This window comes from Apus apus, chromosome 18 (assembly GCF_020740795.1).
Source record: "Apus apus isolate bApuApu2 chromosome 18, bApuApu2.pri.cur, whole genome shotgun sequence".
NCBI lineage: Eukaryota > Metazoa > Chordata > Aves > Apodiformes > Apodidae > Apus > Apus apus.
In genome coordinates, this window is record NC_067299.1 from 6,270,930 (window position 1) to 6,296,057 (window position 25,128).

General features: G+C 39.4%; 4 protein-coding genes across 8 annotated transcripts in view; 3 read left to right on the plus strand and 1 right to left on the minus strand.

Moving 5' to 3' along the window:
• Positions 1–25,128, minus strand: part of NF1 (neurofibromin 1) — a 91,229-nt gene that overhangs the window by 19,383 nt on the left and 46,718 nt on the right. For all 5 annotated transcript variants that reach the window (XM_051635315.1, XM_051635313.1, XM_051635311.1 and 2 more), the window contains 9 exons: positions 5,625–6,057; positions 4,995–5,335; positions 4,135–4,337; positions 2,970–3,163; positions 2,749–2,889; positions 2,243–2,522; positions 858–1,072; positions 632–693; positions 401–515 (listed from right to left, as the gene is read on the minus strand). In XM_051635315.1, coding sequence (XP_051491275.1) covers positions 401–515; positions 632–693; positions 858–1,072; positions 2,243–2,522; positions 2,749–2,889; positions 2,970–3,163; positions 4,135–4,337; positions 4,995–5,335; positions 5,625–6,057 — 1,984 coding nt within the window. The remainder of the gene's footprint in view (positions 1–400; positions 516–631; positions 694–857; positions 1,073–2,242; positions 2,523–2,748; positions 2,890–2,969; positions 3,164–4,134; positions 4,338–4,994; positions 5,336–5,624; positions 6,058–25,128) is intronic.
• EVI2A (ecotropic viral integration site 2A) lies at positions 7,724–11,370 on the plus strand. The gene is made up of 2 exons (XM_051635318.1): positions 7,724–7,876; positions 10,048–11,370. The coding sequence occupies exon 2, from the start codon at positions 10,064–10,066 to the stop codon at positions 10,826–10,828; it is 765 nt and encodes a 254-aa protein (XP_051491278.1). The 5' UTR covers positions 7,724–7,876; positions 10,048–10,063; the 3' UTR covers positions 10,829–11,370.
• EVI2B (ecotropic viral integration site 2B) lies at positions 13,117–15,483 on the plus strand. The gene is made up of 2 exons (XM_051635317.1): positions 13,117–13,197; positions 14,433–15,483. The coding sequence occupies exon 2, from the start codon at positions 14,464–14,466 to the stop codon at positions 15,319–15,321; it is 858 nt and encodes a 285-aa protein (XP_051491277.1). The 5' UTR covers positions 13,117–13,197; positions 14,433–14,463; the 3' UTR covers positions 15,322–15,483.
• On the plus strand, positions 17,599–21,348 carry OMG (oligodendrocyte myelin glycoprotein). Its single transcript, XM_051635316.1, has 2 exons — positions 17,599–17,648; positions 18,424–21,348. The coding sequence occupies exon 2, from the start codon at positions 18,430–18,432 to the stop codon at positions 19,738–19,740; it is 1,311 nt and encodes a 436-aa protein (XP_051491276.1). The 5' UTR covers positions 17,599–17,648; positions 18,424–18,429; the 3' UTR covers positions 19,741–21,348.

A 25,128-nucleotide genomic window follows, 5' to 3' on the forward strand; every position in this document is an offset into this window, starting at 1 on the left:
ACATTTAATGTACCATTTCCTTACTATGGAATACAACCTTCTTGAGAAAATACAGAATGTCATATATAGACATGTCATATAATATATATAAAGTATAGAAGGTCATATAGAAAGCTAGACAGTCTGCTTCCAAGTTTTCTTACACAGATGCCCTGCTCTTTCTTGTATTTACTTATAACAAGTGAGATCATTAACTTCCTTTAAAAACAAACAGGAAATTGTGAGTCATGTGCTTACAGCTTCATGCCTTCACAGAAAATTTCTCATTGATGTAAATACTGGATCCATCTCAGTGTCCAGAATTTTAAATTCAATATTGAAAACTATTGTTACTCTAGAAATCACAGCACTGACGAAACTTTTTGTCACCAAATCAATTTAAGGTATTTGAGTCTATTACCTTGCTAAGAATTCGGATTATTTGTTTGATTTGTCCATGAGACACACGTTTACTTATGCAGCCAAAGACAACAAGTGCTCTTGGCTGCAGGGATGGGTTATACTGGAATGCAAACCTGTGAAGAAACAGAATACACAATATTAAACAAATACACAACAAATAGGCTGGATAACAAGAAACTGAGAATTCTAAATATACGACGCAGGTGGGCAGGGGAGATCTGCAACATACTTTTGAGCTAGTTCAGTCCACTGGTCCAGCCACTTGCACGTTGGAATATCCCTCATACAAGCCTAAAAAGAATTTTAAAATTCAGAATGTGCAGTTACTTGAGCTCTCAGAAGTCAACTACTCATTATTCCCACATCAGGAGAGGTACAACTCACTACACCGCTTGCCCGTAGGAAGCAGTGCCCTCTTCCCTTAGGGAGAGTTTGTTTTATTTTGAACCACATACCTCCATGATCTCCAACAAAGCTTCAGTAACAGTTTCCAAGGAAGTCAGTGCAAAAGTCTCCCTTTCATAGGAGCCAGGTGAGAAGGACCGGTCTCGGTAGCTGGACCGGAACGCTATGACCGCGGCCGATTTCACTTTGCTGATTCCAAACAGCAAATAAAATTTGGGCAGAGAGAACTCAGTCAAGCTCAGCCTTAGAACTTGCTTGGTCTCCTCTGTGGAAAAATTGTGACATATCAAATTTAAACTACTGAAATCCAATCTGTATTTTCCCCAGTCTTAGGCTCACCCTCCCACAGATACGAAAGGAGATGATCATCCTGTTTGTCACCTCGCGCATTCCAACACAATCTTCTCTTTGCCAGTTCTCCCAGAATATGCCCCCAAAACTGTGCACAATGGGGCACTGGTGAAACTGGACACCAGGAAGGTGTATTCTAAAAACAGGTGGAAAGAAACTTGTTTAAAGGTGTGGTTCTGTGAGACTTTTCCTCACATTGGTTCAGAAAACGGAAACCTGGGGAGTTCCTGCTTTGAAATACCAACAGGATTGTAAGTTCAAGCTGCAATCACATTCTGCTTTTGGCTCTGGCACTGAAACGAAGAAAGCCACTTAAATCAGAAGAAAATTGCAGCCCTTCTACTAGCACTGGCTATTTATACAGTGCTGAACTTTCACTTCATTTCAGTGTACCTCAAATTTCATGGTTTACCCAGGAAGACTTGCACTTCTCCCTGGCTGTCACAGCACAGCTTCTCTTTAGACATACACGTGTGTATTCACACACTCACTCTGTCAAGACATATCTAGGTTTGAGTTTTCAGATACTTAAAAAAGATTAGATAAACTTGTTTTTTTTTTTTTTCCTGTGCAAAATCTACCCCAGTTTTTCCACTGTACTTCTGTGGTAAGAAGTCACAGATACATATTAGCTGATAGCAAGTATTTTAGGACTGCTAAAACACAGCAGTATGCAAAACACCTGTGATAACAGTCTCGTTTCAAAAAATTCCCTTATGTAATTTATATTTTTGTTAACACATTATGCAACCATTCCAAAGATGCACATCAGCCAGTTTTAGCACAGATATTTTCTCCTTTCTTTGCATTACAGGAACTGATTTGTACTTTCTTCTCTTTTTCTAAAACCCAGTATACAAACAATTTACATTATGCACCTACTCTAAACCTGACCTGACAGTCACTTTTTAATTCCACACTCATTCATTGTAGATCATACCCTTCCTCTGATTGGTATGCAAGCTAAATTATAACATGGTATTTACAAACTCTCAGAATAGTTTGAAGAGACAATGACAACTCAAACATTTCTCAACCAAACTAAGGAGCAATCAGCCTAATTGAAGATCTGAAAAACACTCACCACTGAAGTGAAGCTGTGAACAAGTGCAAAGAGAATGAATGATGTTGATGACGAGACCATGAGTGGAAGCTCTGAGAGAAAGGGGACCCGTGGCCACCAAGAGAGTAACAACATGGAAGAGGTAGGGGAGATGTGCTGCCACATCCAGAGAGTTGTTAAAGGAGAGCATCAGCATGTAGCGTGCGAGGATGGCGATATCATCCCACATCAGGTGCTGCTCCAGGGTAGGGGTTGGAGACAGACAAGTCTTGTCAATTATTTTACACATCCTTCCAATCACCTGAAAAGACAGCAGTCATTTTGCTTCACTTAAAAGAGCACAGCTCAAAATTTCAGTTAAAAAACTTTATATTCTAACACTGGAATTATTCTATTGCTTGGAAACTGTTTTATAAATTTGTTTTGCATTATTGCCTGCGATAGGTTATCAGAAAGCATCTCAGTATCACATTAATTGAAACTGAAACTATTATATAAAAGGAAATGAAGGCAACGAGGGAACTCACTTTGCTTGAAACCAGTTTCACATTTCCAGAAGCAAGGGCTACAGCTGTGTCTGCCATAACCTCAGCTTTTATGGACCCTAAGCCCCCTGTGGCACTAGTTTTGATGAAACTGTCCAACACCACATCAAGGAGATCTGTTATCTGTGAGAGAAAAGAAATGTGTTTTTAATCAGTCAGATTAACTCAGAAACAAACTGTAATAAATTCTGCAGAATTTGTACCTGTCCAAGGCTTCCCCATATCTTAGCCTGAATAGAAGGATACATCTGCTTTTCATTTATGGTCATTGTTATCAGCTTATCAAGAATCGCAGTGACTCGCTGGCGCTTGGCATCGTCGTTGTGTTTACAGAACCGAACCAGATTGGACAGCCAGGGGGTCATATACTCCAGACAGAGATGTTTCAGTTCAATACCTGAAATAAAAATCCACCTCGTAACACAGAATCAGCACTGCTCTCATGGATAATTATTTGTGAGCACTTTTCCTTTCTATTTAATTGTCTAAAATCATTCCCATCAGAGCTGAGCAAATAACATAGGACAAAAAGACCCGCTTCAAAAAGAAATATACTCTAATAATGATATCAAAGAAATATCTGTAGATGTTGGTAGTTTTAACATCTTATTAAGAGATGTGACAAAGATGTCCACATTCAGAATCACGTGGGACTATTTAAGATAATTTATTTTCAATCTTGAGCATCTATTCTCAACAGCTTCCAACAGTAAAGTCAGAGCTGAATTATGCCTGGAAAACAGGATGGCAGAAGTAGGAGAGATATAATCAGTCTGAAAAGATTAATTCTGGTATGACTGAAGAATTCTAGAACTCTTCTGTGTACGTATATTCTAGAGTTCAAACTTGCACCATCATGGACTTCAAATTTTGATTTTTGTACTGCAATCTTCTCTACTTCTGGTGAATCAATAACATCCTGACAGATCTACCCAAAGTGCTCACTGAACAAAACTGCCAAGAGATATGAAACAAACTATTTGTGGTGATCTCTCTGGATGACCTTAACCCTCTAACTGAATGAGATGTCTAGTAAAACTTATTTTAACATTCATTTCAAAGTTTAAAAAGCAGTTGTTGTTTTCTTGTTTTGGTTTGTTTTTTTTTAATTAATCTACTTCATGAGAAAGGGAAGGGCACATTCCAATGTAAAGGGGAATGTTTTGGCACCAACAGATGCCATTCCAGCTCATGAACTGCCTGGCTTCAGAGAGTTACACAACTTGAGGGAACAGATATAAATGATCTTAAAAACAGCTCTAAGATGCATCAGACTTATTGTGACACAGTAACATGAGGAAGCTTAATTGCCTAAGCTAAAACTTTTCCAATTCATGGTGAACATTCAGGAACAGCAGTGCTACTTACTAGATTTGCTAAATCCAGAAATACACTCTTCCAGGAACTCTAAGGTGAGGTGTGGCTCGTTAGCTGCAAGAGTCTTACTAATAGATACAATAAATAGTGTGTTGTTGGCAGGAATACACAGACCTGAAGTTTCCAGTAACTGGCCCTCAATCTTTAAATTAAAGGTACAAGTTAAGGCACACAGGAGATTATAGGCAGCAGACCTGTAACAAAGCAAGCAACGTGACTTGTAATAGTTTTCTTGTACATTTTAAAATATACACATTACACCAAGGCACTGACATTTTCAAAATCAAATCAATGCTGCTTTATAAGAGATTACATCTAAATCCTGAACTTTTTCCCTGTACCAGTTGAGATTCAGAGAGAACAACCTTTGAGAAATGAAAGGAATTACTCCTCTGCTTGCTTTATACGAATTTGGATGACGTTGAAGGACTTTGCACTGGACTTCTCAGAAGGGTCTGCAGTTCCAGGGAATTCTACACATTTCCTGGTGCACTCAAGCTCCTGGGAGAGGGACTGCCATAGCCCTGGGCAGGCACCCAGCCTGAGCCTGCTCTAAGAGCTACAGCTCCACGTTATGAAATGTGAAGGTCAACAGCAGGAAAATCAAAAGTACTCCTAAACATACATAGCAAAGCATGAGTGTTTCTCCTTATCAAGATGAATTATTAAGCTTCCTGTATGCCTTCAATTACCCTGAGAGTTCACATGCCTTTCTTCACCTACAGAAACCAAATCTTTCTTTATCTTAAAAAGCACATATTAGTGAGTTGCGGTAAAAGAAAAACTGTTTTGCTAACACTTCGGAAACCTTGGAAAGCCCATTTTTAAATATAAATTTTCAAGATCTGTACCTCAAACTGGGGTCTGAACTCCCCAGGTTGAGCAGTGCTATGTTCAGCAGCGTTCCAGGGACATCCTTAGGACGGATTTTGGTGTGCTGGGGGATAGAGTCTGGCTGCGACAGCTCCCACCGTGTCCGGATATGAATGATGGACCTCACAATGGCTTCACACTCCTGGTGCATGAAGGTGAGTGGTGTGCCTTGGTTGGCGATGGTTAAGGTAAACTGGTTCTCATCAACAAGACAAATTTCCTCAATTTCAGAGGCATAGTAGATATCGTTCAAAAACACTGTTTGTCCCAAGACTCTTGTTCGTTCTGCTGACGTCACCTGCACAGCTGTCGACCCAACCTTAAAAGGGAATAGAAAAATGGTTCAGCACCTATTGCTAACAATACAAAGAGAGGAAAGTCTGACATAAATACAGATATTTAATTCTATACTCCCTAAAGAGGCATACTAACAAAATGTGGTTTCTCCTCAAGACAGGAGAGGAGAATTAAGAGACAGTAAAATTATTCTCAGAACCTTATGTGGGTTTCTCCTCTCACTCCGTAAAAGAAGTGACTAACTTAAAGTTGTCATATGGCCAGCTTTAAAGAGCAGGAAATTCATGAGGAATAGCATTAGAAGGACTTACTTTAATAGAAACTTTGGTGTCTTTATGAGCCAGTTTGAGAGCATTGTGAAACACTTTCAAGTCCTCCTCCAAAGCCAAGGTAGCTGCTGGGAGCTTCTGCTGGTCGTGCTCGATATGCTCTGCCAGTTTCCCTGGAGAGTCTATGAAAATAAGCCTTTTGCTTCCTTTCAAACCTGTCAAGAGCCTTTCATGGTATTTGGTGTATTCTCTGACCCAAGAGTTACAGTTATAAATAAAAACGGCTGATACGTTTTCATAAGCAAAGCCTGGAAAAACTACAAACCATTTAGAAAGAAAGTCTGTTTTAAAGCGATTACTGGGGCCAGCGTGTGTGAGGTCCACGACAATTTCATATGGCTTTGCATAGTATGGCTTCAGAGTCAGCAGGACATGGTAGATCAGCAAATCTCCATTGATCTGACCAGTCTTGAATCTGGAAGAAACCAAGACAGACATGGCTGGGTTTGCTTGTTAGATCCACATTAAAGCACTGGAGTGGTGCAGTGCACATACTACTACCACACTAAATCAGACTGATGTCACTTAGTTCTACACACACCATCAACCCAAAGCAATGGGCTGGAGCACTGGGTGCAGTTCTGGGCTCCCCAGCTCAAGAAGGACAAGGAACTACAGGAGAGAGTTCAGCACGGGGACACAGATGATTAGGAAACCAGAGCATCTGCCTGTGAGGAAAGGCTGGGAGAGCTGGGGCTGTTCAGCTGAGAGACAAGGAGGTTGAGGAGGGATCTCATCAATGTTCATAAATATCTACAGGGGGTGTCAGGAGGATGGGGCCAGACTCTTCTCAGTGGTGTCCAGTGACAGGACAGACACAAACTGGTACACAGGAGGTTTGACCTAAATATCAGAATAGACTTCTTGCCTCTAATGGTAACAGAGCACTGGGACAGGCTTCCCAGGGAGGTTGTGGAGTCTCCATCCATGAAGACATTCCAAACCCATCTGGACATGTTCTGTGAGATCTGCTCTGGGGATCCTGCTCTCACAGGGGGGCTGGACTAGATGATGTCCAGAGGTCCCTTCCAAACCCTGCCATTCTGTGGCTGGACCGGCAGCTGCAGCCTGGAGGCACCTGCTACCACCCTGCCATGGCTCCAACCACCTGCAGTGCCAGCACGATGGAGCTTGACTTGGGATTTAACTCCATTTTGAAGAGCCACGCAACCTACCACAGCCAAGCAACCTCCAGACAGCCAGGAGGTTTAGTCAACTAGAAGGAAAAATGCAATCCATGCTGGAGAGGCAAGAGTGCATCACTTAGATCAAAACTGGATACCATGAAAAGAGCTCAGAGTTCCTTTAAGAAGTGTAAGTCCCTGAAACTAATTTTGTATCTCCTTAGAGATTCAAATTATATCTATATGTAGAAAAATAGATTCATTTCAGAAGTCTTAATTAAGACTAATTAAGCATCCACATAGCTACCTCTTCAAAGGGTCTCAAGCTCATTTCATTCACTAGATACTGCAGCACACTCAAACACTTGGTGCAGTGGCCAGTCCTCTGAGCAGTACAAGAGGATTTGTCTAAAAAATACCTCTTTCCAGAAAAACGTTCAGATAATATATAAATACTAAGAACCTTTTGTTCTCATTTAATGATTCTCTGAATTTCATTAGACTGGAAAGTACATCTGCCTAAACCAAGTCCCTGGAGTCAGCACAGCAGATAAAACTCTAATAGGAAGAATAAATTAAAAATCAAACTCAACAGTAGCTCATGAACATCTAAGGTACTTTTAAATACCTGTCACTGTTTCAGGCCAGCAAGAACTCTTTCAAGGCAAACCAAGAGACTATGGAAAGAGCCAATAAAAGTAGTTTTAGGTGTCCTGGGACCCTGCTTTTAGTAACATCAGGGATAAAACACCTGAACACAGGATAACTGAGAAGATCCATTTCATTAACGTAGAATGTCTGTCTGCCAAAGATACTTCCCCTCATGTTACTTCCTGTTCTGAGAGCTAATTTGGGCAAGTTGGTGTTTTCCCCCCCTTAACGTGTCATGGTATGGGTGTTACAAAAAGGAAGTGTGTCATCTCTGTGGTTTTACTTCTCCACTTCGAGTAAACGACATATAATTTCAGCTACAGATTTGCTTAAAAAATACCAGCATTGACTAAATCTACTTCCTTTATGTTAAGAGCAAAATACATGCACAAAGACATTTTATTGTCCAAGGACTAAATACCTGAAACATCCATTTTCTTTTGACTACATCTTGGCAAGGTAAGTACACATATTCCTTCTCCTATTTTAAGTTCCACTTCCAAATTTCTTAGATTTTGTAGAAAATTATAAGCAAAAGTATCTTTAAAGATGTTCAAGTAACTCAAAACCAGTAACAATCTGTACAAACATTAACTCCAATTGAATTAAGGCAGCTTATAACTGTATTTTTAGTAATGTTAAAAAGGTTATTCACAATCAAGACTCTGAAGAATTAACAGTGACAGTCACTACTTGGCTCTGTTGTTCCTCTGTATTGCAGATCTTACTGTGCACTGAGAGAAGAGCCTATCAATACCTATGCACAAGGGGTTGAACTAAAGAAAAAAACAGCTTTTTAAGGATCAGTTCCTTTGCTCTCATGATTTTAAGCGAAGTCCTTAACAACATCAGTCTATTTTTAAGAAAAGCACATCTGGTCTAGAATGCTACAATTAACACTGTACTTACTGTACCCTTGGAGGGAGCAGGCAGAAAGAGCTGCAACTCTGGGACAGTAGCATTAAATAAATTTGTACCATCAAACACATCTCAGTTCTGTACATTATGCAGAAACTTTGATGTGAAATGTTTTCTTTCAAACAAAAAAAGGCTTTGCTGGTTTTACTTTTGTTTCCTGTTTAAAGTATGCTACAAGGCATCCTCCAGGCAGCCTCTACCATCTAAAGATAATTCTACCTGAGCTGTACTCGATTACTAAGATTGTTTCTAGCCCAAACTTAACAATAAGGATTCATCTCAGAATGGAGTCTAATTTTGTTATGGGTGACCTGCCAAGTAAGAGACATATCAATCTTTTGCTGCCCCTTTGTCACGTAAAGAGAGACACTCACTGTGTCCCCTGCTTACACACCAGGCATCTCACTTTCTTTTCCGTATCACTTTCATTTTCCTGGAGGGCTTCAGCCATTTGAAGCACTGCCATTTGGATTTTGCAAGATGGGCAAGTTCACCCCTTTGATTTTTGGGCGAGAATATACTAAGTTCTCCCCTAGGCTTGCTAACAAATTTTGACTATGCTAAAAGGAAACACTGTCAGGAATATCTGGAAATTACTCAATCTTACAACCATACTGAGATGTTTTGTTACCTTTCAAGCAGCAGTTTCAAGAACAAATGTATTAAAAAAAAAAAAAAAAGGCAAAAAAAGCACTGTTACTTTTGGCTATATAGTATTTACATGTGAAGCAAAGCTAGTCTGTAACATTCAAAAGAAATATTTTGTTCTGTTCAAAGAGATACACACGGGGAGGGTCAATTAGCTTTAAATTCTGAGCGTGTTTCACACTGCAAACTGGAGGAAGCAGCAGCAAAGGGGCTCAGTGCTTGTCTGATTTGTTACTAGTATTTTGAGGTTATTATCTCAGTATCAAACTGACCTAAAGATCAGTTTCCTGCCCTCCAGACAAATTCAACAGGTACAAATTTGAATACTTGCTCAAATGTGAAACAGAACATACTAATGGTAATACCATTTGCATCATCATCTCAGGCATTTTAAAGGAAATGTCACAATCTGTAGCATGTTGGTGAGAAAAAAATTGAGAAGTACATTTGTGATAAAGAGCCTTTTGTACAACAAAGAAGAAAAATCAGAGAACAAAGCTTTTCATAGGCATTTATAAAATACTCCAGACTCCAGCAGTGCTAAGGAATGTAAGATAAATTGCTGTCACTTACAGGAACTTTTCAAATTAGAGTTTTTCATTTTACCATCTTTACAAGCATGGCTACATTTCCCACTTTCAGGGGAATACAGAAAAGTAAGAAGCAACAATACAGGTTTCTCCTTTCACTGTGTAAAAGAAGAAGTGAGGAACTTAAAAGTTGTAGTATGGCCAGCTTTAAAGAGCAGGAACTACACAGAGTTTGCCTCTAAACCACTGATTAGTTAGTAGGAAACACTTTCCGTTCTCTCTTTGCTGCATGTTCTTTTTTAATCTTCATATATTTCTTATAAACCTCAAACTGTCAGAAGTTGGAGACAACCTATTCTTTCAGAATACCAAGTACTTCAACTCGTCCTCCTACAACCACCAAAAATGAGGTCAAGTTACTTTTTTTTTTTTTTTAATTAAAAAGGCTGCTGCCTTGTATTCCCTGACAAGTTCAATTCAAAGCTCTACAAATTAGCAGTTGCTAAACTCACAGCATCATTTGTATTTTTGCAGGTTACTAAAAAGGAAGATGAAGACAGAAAGGCATAGCAAACCATATTTGGCCTTCCCTGTGGTGATAATCTTTTCTCTGTGCCTGCAAACGAGTGCAAACCACACTGATTATCCTCAGGTTACAAATGAGGTCTGGAGTCCTATCAGCCAAAACCTCAGTGGAAGCCATAACATAACAGAAGCCAATACAAATTCTCCTCTGAGCATCAATTTCAGCAGTAAAACACCTAGTTCTCAAATGCAGACAAATACCCTGCTACCCTTATCCTCCACCTTGGCCCAAAATTCAACGTCTCCCCCTGTCAGAAATGCTGTTCCTGCCACTGCAGGACCAAGGAATACCAGCAAATCCAAGGGTACAGTGACAAAAGAAACATGTGAAGATAATAAGTCTCTTATACTGATTTGCTTTATTATAATAGCAGTACTTGTGCTTATCTGCACCTTCTTATTTCTGGCAACAGTTGTAATAGCAAACAAAATGTCCTATCTCAAAAAAACTCAGCAAGGAAAACGCAGGCCCAGGAGCAATGGTGATATTGTGGCTACTAACAGCTTCTGGCCAACAGCAGCAGGAACATGGCAGAGGATGCCTAAGGAGACAATTGGAACTGACTTGATAATGCAAGACTTGATATCAGGAAGAGATGCTGCAATCCAAAGGAAATTCAAAGATGAAACTACTGAGAAACTCACTAAAGAAACAAACAACGAACAGGAAAACAAAGAACCATCAAAGTCACACAAACCCATTTTAACCAATTTTGTAGTTGAGATTTAATTCACGCTCAGGTAAAAATTCATCCTTTGCCTTTTTAACCTCAGTAATAGACAGCAAAAAACTTAGCTTTCAAGTAACAACATGGATTTTAACAAAGGAAAACTAAATTCAGATGTTAGGGTTTTCCTTTTCTGATGGTGGGAATGCTGCAGCAACACTTGGGAGTCAGATTGTCTTCAACAACTTTCTATAAACAGCATCAAGACCAGTTTTACTCCTTTGACCAGGAATCATGGTGATGGGAGCTGAACGGGATAAAACAGAAGGACAGAAGTCTGCCCATTCTCAAAGATCAGGAGGGGACGGAAAAGGAAAGGACTGTTAGTCTAACAAAGACACCAAACCATAAGGTGCTGCACAGGGATAACCAAGTTGCTTTTTTAGGAAAACCACAATTCAGTCACAACTTTGATGCAACCATTGAATCAGGAACTGGTCCCTCTCAAAATGCCCTTTCAGCTTTTTCCATCAAGAACTTCTTAAACCAGCTTAACTGCTCCTGAACCAGATTGAGAGTTGAATCATATTTATTGTGTTTTGACTTTGTGTATGAACATATGAAGTTTGTCTTATTTGTTAAAATACATGAACTGTTTCAATTTATCTCAAATAAACTAGAAACATTTTTTCTTAACTTACATGATACTATGAACTGTTTCAATTTATCTCCAATAAACTAGAAACATTTTTTCTTAAATAACTTGCATGATACTATTTCTCTAAGAGAAAATATTACAAAAAATATTATACAAGGCAGTTGGGAATATTATATTCCCGTAACATTTGCTCAAAGTCAGTAAAGGTCTTCTCTGCTGACTAGTTGTGATTTCTTGTGTCATGGAAACATGACGCAACACACCACACCAGTGGAAAGGAGAGAGAGGGACTTCTGTCTCTAAAACATGAGGAGAAAGGCCAGGAGAATAAGGGCAAACTGTGACACATCAGTGATGACAACTCTCTACTTGGAGGAGATGAACTGAGAACATCTCACACTGGTGACAGAAAGAGAGCTAAAGGGCAGGGTTGGGACATGCTGCATTGCAGTTACCTTCTCCTTCCCCAAAATGACCACAAGCCCAGGAGGGAACAGCAGAGGTGTGCAGGTACTAGAAAAGGAATCTGAGATAGCAAACATGAGACTCTAACCTCGTGCAAAGCTGCTCACAGGTAGGAAGGTAACAGAACTAAAAGAGGAGAATGAATGTGTAAGAGTTAGCCAGCCTGCACACAGAAGCACAGATGTTATTAGGCAGCAGATTAAAGAGGTAAACCAGCAGTGTCATGAGAACAGGCAAAAAAAAAAATAATTCTGATTGAATCAGTAGAAGGAAGAAAAAACAGAAAGGAAAAAGAAATGTGCTTGAGGTGGGAACTGTGGTGAGAGATAGGTGGAGACCACGAGGGTTGAATAGAATTGTGATGAGATGAAGGAATCAGACAGGAAACTTGTGAGTTACAGTGTGAATATGGGATCAGGATCCGGGTTTGCTGCAGGACCAGGGAGAGGCTGAAAAAGAGAACTGGTGCAATCAGAAGAGGCACAGCAGGAGAAGTAGGAGGAGATGAAGCTGCAGAAGCATCTGGTAGTAGCTACTTGGCACTGGCAGAACACACTTTCAAAATGCCATGAAGACATATTTGTGCGGCTTCCTGTTTGCCAGGCGGCCTCTCTAGGAGACAAAAGAAAGTAATTTGGGTTGCCCTAAATGGTATGGATAGACAGTGGGAAACTAGCTGCTCAGGGAGCACAGCCCTCCATCGAGGTACCACATTGTCCAGACAGAAAATGAACATGGAGAGTCAGGGTGAAATCTGCAATTATCTGCCTTTTAATGCAGCTACACAAATGAAGTTACAGAAGTGAGCCAGCAGCCTGGGATCAGATCACTCTCCATGACTCACTGTACTGAGCCTAACGACGCTTTTCCACTAATAATCAGGACAGTGCACCAAACCCATCACTGAAATTAAATCAGGATGATTCAAATCCAATTCAAACTCACATCATTTTTGACTCGCACAGAAGCAGCGATAACCGCTTGCAACAAAGACAGGCAAACAAGTATGTATGAATTTCTACTAACAAAAGCCACAAACATTTCAATATTTGAGTTTTAAGAAAAACAACGGAGCTGAAAAGTTTACTCCTCAAGCTTGTAAACTCCAAGATAAAACTCTTACTAATCTCTCCACTCTTGACACTTCCTGCAGCAAGTGTTGGTAAACTTCCTCTTCTGCTGCAGAAACCTACTTCAACATGAAATGAGCCATTTTAAACTCTTTGACTTTCAGCACACACTCTGGCTCCCTAAGGCTTCAAACAGCAAAGTCAGATGATGCTGGCTTGGTAGAAGATAAATTTTCAGGTAAGAATCAACTTTAAGATGGAAGAGCTTAAGATTTGTCTTATTTGGTTTGAAATGGAACTGCACTGTGTATGTCCTGATTTCAGGGCATATTCAAAGCTCTTGCTGAATGTTTATCTTAAAAGTATTAGGGTTTCAAAGGCATGTTGTTTGGTGTTGTTACTATGAACTAAAATGAGCTCTACCTGGAAGTATATTTGACTATATTTTGAAGAGAGGGGAATAGAAAAATTAATTGAATGATTTTTTCCCTGTTGTAAATCTTACGGAGTTTAGATCAAAATGACCCCAAGGAGTATTAATGTACTACTCACAGGTGCTTACACTGCTACATCTGAACTTTAACTTTGCAGATTTGTAAACCCACAAAGATTTATGCATGTTAATTTCCCAGGAACAGCTTCACGTTACAAGCATTATAGTAACTAATAGATTAGCTCAAATTGCATGAAAGTAATCTCAGATATAAAACCACTACGTACTGAGTGTATTTTATGATTTGTTTCATACAGAGACATTCAGAGACCTAAACTCTAAACAGTACAGGGGCAAAAAAACCAAGAATCTGTTTCATGCCAACAACTTAACATTAACACCATCTCCTCGAGTGTATAAAGTGTTCCATAGGAAGGAATTTATTTATAAAACCAGTTTAACATTAGAATGTTGTTCCATTACAGCACCAGTGTTTGGAAACTTTTAAAAATTATTACACTCTACGCTGAACTTCTGAAGGGAGGCAAGAACAGGAAATAGAAGTTTAAGAGTCTTTAAGAGTCTTTAAGTTTAAAGAGCCTTTTACTTTGCTCTCAACTCCATCAAAACAAGACAATTTTCTTTACTGGTGACAATCCTGGTTGTCAATATTGCTGCCAGTGTTTCATGTTCTGTTCCACGTTCACAACCCGGAATGATAAATGTTGTTGTTTTCTCACACTGTGAGTACTTCTCTGCTGATGCCTTTTTCTGATAAGGTGAAAGGAGGTCATAATAATCTAGACACTCTTTTCAAAGTCACTTAATTAGAATGATCAATAATGTTGAAAATCTGCCTGTTTGCAAAGTCAGTGACAAATCTTGTTAATACCAATTGAGCAGACATGAAAAGTTAGACATAGAGTCTAGTATTATTTTCACTACTATAGGATTAACATAAAATTGCCTGGAGTCAGTAAAGTGTAACTACATAACACACAGCTTTCCTGTTAGTACGTTCTGTTTCATTCCTGCTACAGGAGAGGACATTTTTAAAGAGGCTGCAGGAAAATGGCTGGCACCCAAGTAATACTGGTTCTCTTCTGTGGAGAAATCTGGAAATCACTTTCTACAGCAATACCTCAAAACATTTCCACCAGTAAAAGAAATGCACACGCCAGCAGCAGGAGCCCAACAGAAGACAAAGCTCCTCTGTACCAGTTGCAAGCAACTGGACTTAGTTTACACAGATCTGGAAGAGCCCTGAATGTTCCACCACCAGCTCCATCCCCCAAAGTCTATGTGGAACCTAGTGATGGAGGCTGGATAGCAGCACTGATCATTGGCATCATTTTGATTAGCATGATATTGGCTATTATTATAATTCTTGTGTGGAAATGCTGCAAGAAGCCAGTTCTGGTTGACTCAACCTGGGCAGGTCGTTCTCCATTTGCAGATGGAGACATGCCAGATGTCCTTGTGGACTCTGACCAGGCTACCAAACGTTCATCAGTGTTATTCATGTTGCCTTGGAAATCAAAACAAGACACACACTTACAACACAACCCCATTTCATCAGATAAACCACCCACCAGCACTACCAGTAATGAAACCAGCCAACTGCCTCCATCAGCTGAAGATTGCTCTGTAGCCAGGACTTCAGGTTCTCACATGGATCCAGCTCCAGCTCCTAACTCAGAAGCAGACAACTGTGCACCTGTCTCCTGTCCTCCCACAGCACCTTCACCTGGATCCTCAGACCTGCCACCTCCACCCGACTGGCTCAGGCAACCAGCTGAGGATCTCAGTGCTAATCTCAGCAAGAACCAGGAATTCCACTCAGAAACCGAAGAACAATTGCCCCCACCACCAGAGTCATTTATTCAAGAGATCCATGAACTACTGCCCCAGCCACAACACCCTTTGTAGAGTGCCAAAACTGCTTTCCAGCATACTTCACCTTTTTTTTAATGAAGTATGTTCAAATAACTAAAAAAAGGAGAAGTGGACTGAGGCAAGAACAGTGAGACCACAGCACGGGCATTTCCCCAGTGTTTCTCAATTTCAGCGTTTGCAAAAGGGAACAACCTGCTTCTGCTTGAAGCAAATAATTTCAAAATACAATCCAGATTCTGCCCATTAGTTATCTTTAACTAATGATTCCAGATTTTGGGGGTGACAGGAAACAGAGTATGCAAACCTCTGTGTGCCAGGACAGACATGGTCACGGAGCTTTCAAGACACAGCACAGCTTGAGAGGTGCTCTGAGCTTTTACAAATTGTTCTACTCGGCTGTATATGCAAATGCAGTGAATTCAAGTTAATTTTAATAAAGCTTTCTGTTTCAAAGATGTTCTGGTCACTTTAAAGCACAACTGAGTATTTGCTTAGATACAAAGCTTCAAATTCCAAACCAAATTTCAATTCTTTTTTGGGTCCAAGCCCTCATTTTTAGGGCCCAGTCCCTCTTTTTTAGGGCCCAGTCCCTCACTTCTACTTTCCAAACTCACATTTTGAGGGTCCAACCCCCCCATTTTAGTGGCCAAAGTCTAAAGGCCTCAACATGCACATATTGTCTTTCATACAAAGGCCCATCTTCTGCATACAACAGGGTAACAACCTGAGACCAATGGATCACAGGTATCCCAAACAAATCCTCCCAATGGCCATCTCTTCTTCTTCCCTAATAGCAACAGGATTTCCTTTAGATCAAATACTGCCAAAAAGTTTACTGGTGTAAAACCTCCAGTCACTTCACACTATGGTTTGATAAAGCAGAGAACAGTGTAAGTGAACAGTTATCACAGTGGTTACTAAAAAGTAAAAATGGCTCCAAACACTGGAAGAACAAGTACAAAAAAGCTTTCTTTTACCCCCAAGACTTTTATGGAGAAATTCCAGACAGTTTGCAGAGCAGGCAAATAATTAGCAGAATGAGTTGTGCACATTGACTAATTTCTTCCTCTGAAGCACTATTTAGAATGCACTCGGTATTACTCATATAAAATTTAAATATTCATTTAATGTTGCCCAGATGCCAGATTCCTTTTAACTCAAGGTGTTCTCAGTGAGACACGTGTGTCTTTCTGGGCCCTGAGCACAAGTGAAGCTCAGTGTCCTGTCTAGACACATACCTTTTGAGAAGCCTTTTGGTGGGAAGTAGGAGGGTAGTATCAGAAGTAAATTAATTATTTTTTTTTTAATGAGTATTGAATGATTAGATTTATAGAAGGAAGCTGCTTTATGCTGAAGCTGGTCTTCCACAACATCTCTGCAATATGGCAAAGAGTTAGTTTTGAGTTTGCTTGGGATGGGAATATCATGGTGGATGTTGTACAGAGGACGTTTGCACATACTGTAACAATAAACTTCAAAATTTTTATCCATAAAATTGAAGTTATAAGTGGTGCAAAACCTGTTCTAGACTGCTGTGCATAGAAAAACATATTTACAATTTTTTCCTCCCATTTATATAAGCTGTGTGATTGTGTATGCCTCAAGGACAGCACCTGAGTTAGAAAAGATTTCTCTGGTTTTTTAAGGCTTGTTGCATTACACTATGTTAAAATCAACAGCACTATAAACTATATCCACTCTAACATTGCTTGAATAAATTCAGATAAAGTTTTCCTAAAGGAATCTATAAAATCCTACAAATCCTGTATCATACCTGACAAATGTAGCCTGATCTAAGGAGTAGAAAACTAAACATTTTAAAATCAGAAGATCTTCTCACAGTATGGCTTGAAAAAGCTTAAGACAGAAAACCTAAATTAATATTAACCTTTATTACACGAGGAGAGGTTCATAGAAGGTAAAAAAGAACACAACTTAACATGACTTTTTAAGCAGGAACCTGTAAATGGAATCATAGCTTAAGCTAAACCAGCCTACAGACACTTTCCTGAGAGCTGCTTGGGGAGCAATCTTACATCTGACGCTGTGAGGCATTAACAGGGCATAAAATCTAGATATGGAGAAGTGATTCAAATTATAAAACCCAACTCTTTTTTTTTTTTTTTTTTTTTTTTTGAGTAGGCTCCCTTTGCAATCAATTTGAGTCAGCACCAGCTCTGCAGTCCTCCAGTGTAGTGCAGATCAGGTGGTTGCAGAGCCCCAGCCAGCAGCAAGACGATGCAGCTGAAGAGACAAGCACAATCCACAGACAGCAACTGTAGCTACTCTCTAGAACAAGGCGACCTCTGAGCTACAATCTTTCCCAGAAAAGATGTGCTGATATTGGAGAAAAGATCGCGGTAAGTTTGTGCTTTTCATTTTTAGTCACACACGAAAAAAACAAACAACAAACAAAGCAACAAACCTACTACAAAATTAAGGGGCAGAAATAAGAGCAAAACGATGAGTTGATGATGGATGCTTGCACCAGAAATTTGCTGCAGTGTCAGAGATTGGTTACTAACATTAATTCAGCTTTCAAACATGTGTTTCCAGCTTTGAGAATAAGGAAATAAGACTTGAATAAGGAAAAATAACAATGTGTATGTTAGCATGAACGTGGAATTTGGATTGCAAACTAAATTTCTAACAATTTAAGATGTATTTTAAGCAATTCTACTTAAGCAAATAGCCTGCGTGTATGGGGGGGACTGCTACATTGCTGCAGAGATTTGTAAAGCAGATCTAGTTGACAGCCATTTTTTTCATCCTGTATAAAAGAACACAGTATTCCAAACATAATATAGGCTTGAAATCACTAAAAACAAGAAGCAGACATTGTATAACATTTGGAAGAGACTTGCATTTTCGGAAGAAAGCCCTCATTTGAGCTTGAGGGGGAAAGGGAGATGAAAAAACAAGTCTCATTCTGCCAGACAACATGACAGTCTATGAAGGGATGCTTTGTAAAAGTCTCTCTTGAACAATTCTAAAAAGGACCATGACACAAAGGGGTTTTATTGATATTTTTACTTAATTTCTCCTTCAAGTGGTGGTTGCAAAGACAACCCTTATAAAGAAATAAAAGATATTATATGTATTTAAAGGGTGTCATTTTGGTATATTTATTTCCAGGCAACAATGGAATACCAGATATTGAAAATATCTCCCTGTCTGCTGGTTCTTCTGGTTTTTATACCCACTGTTCTGGGTATCTGTCCTTCTAACTGTACATGCTCAGGAAACGACAGGAATGTGGACTGTTCAGGTAGAAACTTAACTATACTGCCACATGGACTTCAAGACAACATTACATATTTAAATCTGTCCTTTAACCAGTTCCTAGATCTCGACCATCAGCTAACAAGATTCACCAATTTGAGGACCCTTGATATTTCAAACAATTGGCTCAAGAATGTTCCTGCACATCTGCCCAAGTCCTTATGGGAATTATATGCCATAAACAACAACATTAAAGTTCTTCAGAAACTTGACACAGCTTACCAGTGGAATCTTAGAGTGCTCGATGTTTCCAGGAATATGGTGGAAAGAGCTGTTCTGATCAACAACACCCTGAGCAGTCTCAAGTTTCTCAATCTCAGTAGCAACAAACTTTGGACAGTTCCAACCAACATCCCCTACAACATAGAGATGGTGGATCTATCCAACAACTTCTTGTCCCAGATACTCCCGGGAACGCTGCTGAGGCTACAGCACCTCACAAGCCTCTACCTGCACAACAACAAGTTCACGTACATTCCTGACAAGGCTTTTGACCAGCTCTTGCAGCTCCAAGTAGTAACACTGTACAACAACCCATGGGCCTGCAGTGATGAACAGAATATCCCATATTTGCTGAAGTGGGTGCAGGGAACAGCTGCCAGCGTGGTAGGGGCTCCCTGTGCCAACCATTCCGTGCTCTGGGTCCATGGCACCCCGACTCCCCTTGGCACAGACTCCAGCCTCATGATTAAAGGAATGAAGGCAGCAGACCAAGCTACTTCCCCAGTGGCAACTGAGCCAAGCAAAATGACCAAAATGCATAAACAGTTTAAAGCCAAGGAGGTGACTAGCTTGGCAACCTTCAGCCAGACCGTACTGTTCACGAGCACAGAGCGACCACTGCTCCTCTACCCAGAAGACCTGACAACTGGGAAGGTTGGCTCTCAAGAAGCAGCTGCCACACACACTATTTACATCAAAGATTCAACCGAGGTGAACTCAAGCCTGGCTCGTTCAACAGGATCATCCACTACTCCTATGACTTTAAGTATCACCAGTGGAATGCCAACAAACTACTCCAAAATGCCTCAGAGCACAACTGCTACCTTAAGGAAAGAGGAATCCACAACAAACGTTTTGAATACTCATCAGCCCTCCAGAGCAAGTATCTGTGAGATCTATCTGGTTTATGTCCTTATGCTTAACGCTGTGGCAATGTTTATTGGCTAAGGGCTTGTGTCTTGTGAAATTTACTGAGTTTATTCCTGTGATACAGCGCTGGAGCTAAGACATCCAGGTCAAATAATGAATCAAAATACCAGAAACTCAAAGTTCTGACTCTGATCTAAAGAAAGTAACAGTTCTTAATTAAAGAAGTGCAGACTAATGTCTTGATACTAAGCTGCTACTTATTTTAATATGTCTTAATCGAGTAAAACTAACCTATGATTTTGTTTTTAAAAACGTGCTTATTTTGTATTTAAATTTTTAATTTTACTTGCACAGAATAAAACATAATTTTAAGTACTGGTTTTATGTATTATTTTGTCATTAAACAACTGGAAAAAAAAAATAGAAGGCCTGTATCATATCTGCATTGTCTTGCTTGACTTGCCAGTGAGCAATTCTTGTAATATAGCAGCACAGATTCTTTGTAAGTTATGATGACATGCAAAAGGGAGGGAAAAATAAAGGAACTAAACCTACCTGTTCCACTAATCAGAAGTTATTCCTGAGAAAAATCGCTAGCATGTATATCTATGTTTGCTTCATATGTATTAGGATACTTGCAATATGAAGAACAACAGTTTTGAATTTAGGAATTAAGTATGATAACGCCGTGATGCCTCCTAAGAGGGTGTAAACTGAGCTGGCAACACGGTCCAACTTCAGCATGGGAAAAGTGGCTGATAGCTCTTTTTGCTCTGTCTTGACTTAAGAGACTGCAGGCAAGTTCTCATTCTCCATATTTAAAAAAAAAAAAAAGAAGATAAAAGTAGAGGAAAACACAAGATGTTGTTCAATGCCATGACATGCTCCAACAACAAGAAGGGATCTACACAAACTGATGAAATGCAACTCGAATTTATTTCAAGTGACATCCAAAAATGTAAAAGGTTAACATGTTGTGATTAAGAGAACAAACCAAACTAACACTTTTTGGTCAGTAAATTATCAGCCAATTTCTAATCCCAGTTATTGAATATATCAATTAAGCAATTAGTTGTCAAGCTGTCATTGGAAGAATCCTTGAATCTTTTTACTTAAAAGAAAAATTAACTCAATCCATGGCATTGAACGTGCCCAACTCCTTGCTTCATAAGGATGAGCATGATTGCTATTCTCCTTGACATCTGCACCATCAGCAAGTAGAAATAGTTGCACGTGTGGTTCTGTCCACCCTAGGAAAATAATCTAAATTACGTGGCAAAGGTACTTGATATACTCCCAATGAAGTTCTGCAAACAGCATGAAATGAAAACTGAAGAACAAGATCACTGAAGAAGTATTATTCACTTAATATTACAAATCTTTATACAATGTTTTCCATTCATTTCAGGCCATTTAATTTCCAGTTATTGTAGCATGAAGGTGCTGCAAAACCCAGAAAACCTCACAACTGAGACTGGAGTCCTCTACCTATTTCTCCTAGGTGTCAAGGAGGGCTGTAGACCATTTACAACCACTGATACCAGAGAAATCACAACTTTCCAATTGTGAACAGTATTTCTATAATCAGAAACGTGTTTTACTTTCTAACAGTAAATGTTACACAATGAAATTTGTACAGTTATTTCATTGGCATTTAAGTAAGAATAAAGTTCTGTTTGTATTGAACTGAAGTAGTGATAGTGCTTCTTTTCAAATAAGCATAAGCTATCAATGAGTAGGTAGTATTTTGTTACACAAACCCATTTCAAGTAGTCATACAGTTCAGTCTTCATGTCTTGGGGGGGAAATTATAGTTAAACCAAATTATATCATTTTGATACTGATGTACTGGAAATATTGTTTATTAATAAGCTGATTAAGAGTAACATAATGTTTACTCTTCCCCTTGCTGCCCCTTAGAACTTGCAAATCCCTTTTCACAAGAAACAGGCAGCTCTTTCTCCCTCTCAAAAAATACTCTGCAAGTTCAAAAGGACAGAGAACTTAAAAACAAAACCAAAACATCCCAAAGACTGACATTTCATATCCATTTTAGGTAGACAAAAACTAGTTCTCCACATCAAAGTGTAGACAACAAAGACCATAAACAGTATGTGCCTGGCACCTCCAGTGACCAGCAGAAGGGCCTCACTATATAAAGAGGCCACCAGCAGTCTGAAAGAGTTGCCCACTCTCACAAGTGCCATGTATTTTCCCCAGGCTAAACAATCTGACACAAACTGATAAATTCCACTAACTGGGATGAGTATTAAAAAAATGTCACAGCCTGCCGGTCTCTCTGGACAGTCAATGTATTTGCTAAGTACTGACTGATTCCAAAACAGTATCAACCTACTCACCACATTCAGAAATAGGAACTTCCTACGATTATCTCACTCACATGGTTTCATCCCACTCAGCTGAAAGCAGCTTGGCTTATAAGGTAGGACAGAGATCACAAAACGAGGTGCTATGACTAAACCACCTTGAGTTGAGGAAATTACATGAAATCCTACACGTGTCTCTGCTGAAGAATTCAATACAGGATGCCAAATTCTATTGGATGCAAAAAACCTACAAGGAACCAACTTCACATGTTCTGAGGATGTTTCACCCATAATGAGACTATTTGAATGATGATGGTGACTTAATGAGAAATACTGTTTTCCAGAAGCTGTTCAGGGCAAACTGCAAGTCCTCATTTTGAAGGAGTTGCTACCCAGACTTCAAAGTCTTAAGCATACTGATAAAAGCCTGGAAGTGGAAAAGAATTGGGGATTTTTCTGAATATGGGTACAAGATTGGGAAACCAGGAAACAAATCAATCACAGTTGGGTATGGCAGTGGGGCACAGTCCTGAGGTCTAGGGCTTGGGGTAGGTGCAAGCAAGAGGGCTTAGTCAGACTGCTTTCAATACAGAAGACTGAAATTTAGGTTTCCTTGTATTTTTCTGGAATACAAATGAGATGATAAGGGAGCAGAGAGTAGGCAGGCAAATGTGGGAGTCGTGCACTTGTTGCTTGGCAACAGTGCAGTCAAATTGAAATAAAACCCATCGGCCCGGATGGGAACACGGCAGCATCGGGTTATGTTGTTCTAAACATGCTGGTCATTCAGCCCATGATAAATATAAAACAATATATGCTCAGAGAAATTATCTTTTTTTCCCCAAAATAACTATATTGCATTTCAGGGCAATATTCAAAATACCCTAAAAAGGCCTAGCACACCATGTAGTAGACACACGTTTGCTTTGGAAAGGTTTTGGCTGTAAGCTCAGCCACAGTCTGAAGCAATAACTCAAAGGTTTGTATTCCTATTAATTAGTTTGGGATATCAGCTTTAAAACTTAATGGCAGTACTTCAGGATCAGTATTTATTGATTTATTGATCATTTTAGTGAGAATGTAGGGATTTAAAACAGAAGATGCTTTCCAAGCCAAGTTGTTGCCCAGGTAACAAAATGCGAAGAAAAATGACAGAAGGGACTAAATTTCACAGCACAAAGAGGATATAAACTGATCCAGATATACCAGTAAAATGACTCAATGATGTCCTAGCAACAAGATCTCAAACTACCAAAAAAAAAAAAAATTAAAAAATCAGCCTGCTCTAAGTCCTCTAACATCCTGGCAGCTCTAATCTAAACAGTCTTTCCACATTTCACACCTTAAACAACTCTTCAAACTTACTCCATTACAACAGTGAATAAACACAACAACTGGGAGGAAAACTGAGTTTCCAAACATTTTATTCCTGAATTTTCAGGATCAGTCTTTTCCTCGTGACAGCAGTTCAACTGATCTGAACATTACACAATATATACTCCTCACAAATGTACTGACATTCAATTGCATAAAGTGATGTGGTCTAAAACAACCAGCATGCTTTTGAAAAACGTATCTTGAAGCTGATACATGTTGTCCTTGAGCACAGATCCTTTTCTTGAGCCTATGCAGAAATCTGCTTAAGCAAAAATGATACTCCCAAGAGTAATTTTAAGTGTTGAGAACAAGTCAGGCCCCAAGGCAATACAGCATTTTAAAATGTGTCCTTAGGTAAACTCCTGAAACTCTCTGGGTAGATTCAGTGTCAGGAATCTCTTGGAAATAAATTAGCTTATAAACAAACAGAACAGACAAACTAATCTCAGTTTCAGCACTGTGTACACTCACTTTAGAGTCCCCTTTGAATTTTCATGGCATCACTGATGGGTTTTTTTTCTACTGCCTAACACAGTGCAATGCTCAAACTTTAAATCTGTTCCCAGTTCAGACCCACATGGAGCTTCCAGCTATCCCAGTAAAGTCACTCTACAAACCATGTGCTGTGAAGTGTTTTCTGAAAAACAGAAAACAGCAGTGGATGCTGGACATGCAGACACATGTTTCACTGGAAACAAAATAATTCTGGTTTTGTTTCAACAGCAATCACAAATTTAAAAGAATGTAGGTGTTCCCTCCCCTATGTTACCAGCTTGAAAACAAGTGGTTTGTGCTGGTTTTGTGTTGTTTTTTTTTTAAAGCAAGAAAAAACCCTTTGGCATGCCTGTAGAGAATTCCAGAAGAAGGAAACAGTTTTGAAATTTATTTTACCTTCCACATTGATACTGAACAGAAGTTTTGTTTGTTTGTTGCTCTGAAAATCAAAAACAACATAAAAGAAATGTGAACAGATATATTCATTTGTTGGATCTTTAACTGCATCCTGGCTAGGAAACCATATTTAAGTAGCAGAATTCAACTACCACGTTAGTTATATTTGGAAAAGTTCTTCAGAGTGTGCTCATATTTTAGCCTCCAACCTGATTTTGGAATAAGGTATGTTTATTATCTAGTGGTAAAATATTAAAGTCTTCAAATCATTAAAATTGGCCCCTATTTGAAAATTTCTGACGGGAAATGACAGAAGTCACATGGTATAACAGAGCACAGATATTCTCTGAAAGGAGGTTTGTAACTGCAGCTACAGAGTGAAGAGCACTACTGAAAACAATGAAAAAAATATGAAAATCAGTAACTTTAAGAATCTGAAATTATAATTTAAGAATTCTTACATGCCTGTTGGGTATCATTCTCATTAGAAATATGTACAGTTGAAGAATGACTCATTTGCAAACATGTGTTGACTATTTAAACTGTTGAATACAAACAGAAGATAACTGCTAAAGAAGTGGTTTCTTCTGCTTGTTTTCACATTCTTACATGAACTCGATGGTCCTCAGGGGTGAACCTTCTGCAGACCATCTCCTAAGATCACAACACTTTTTGCCAGAGGTGGCACCATGAATGAAACCATCTCCATTGGCACCAAAAAATAGCGGTGTCACCACCAGCAACCAGCACCCTGTGGACAGCAACACTGCCCCCACCATCAAAAGCTCCTTTCCCAGACTTACCCTGACAAGCAGCTCAAGCAAGAGCTTCCCAGGGACCACAACCATTCCTAACCATGCCACAGACAAGC

Excerpts from the sequence above, each read along its gene's own strand:
- EVI2A (XM_051635318.1), top strand. The coding sequence starts at position 10,064 with ATGAAGACAGAAAGGCATAGCAAACCATATTTGGCCTTCCCTGTGGTG.
- EVI2B (XM_051635317.1), top strand. The coding sequence starts at position 14,464 with ATGGCTGGCACCCAAGTAATACTGGTTCTCTTCTGTGGAGAAATCTGG.
- OMG (XM_051635316.1), top strand. The coding sequence starts at position 18,430 with ATGGAATACCAGATATTGAAAATATCTCCCTGTCTGCTGGTTCTTCTG.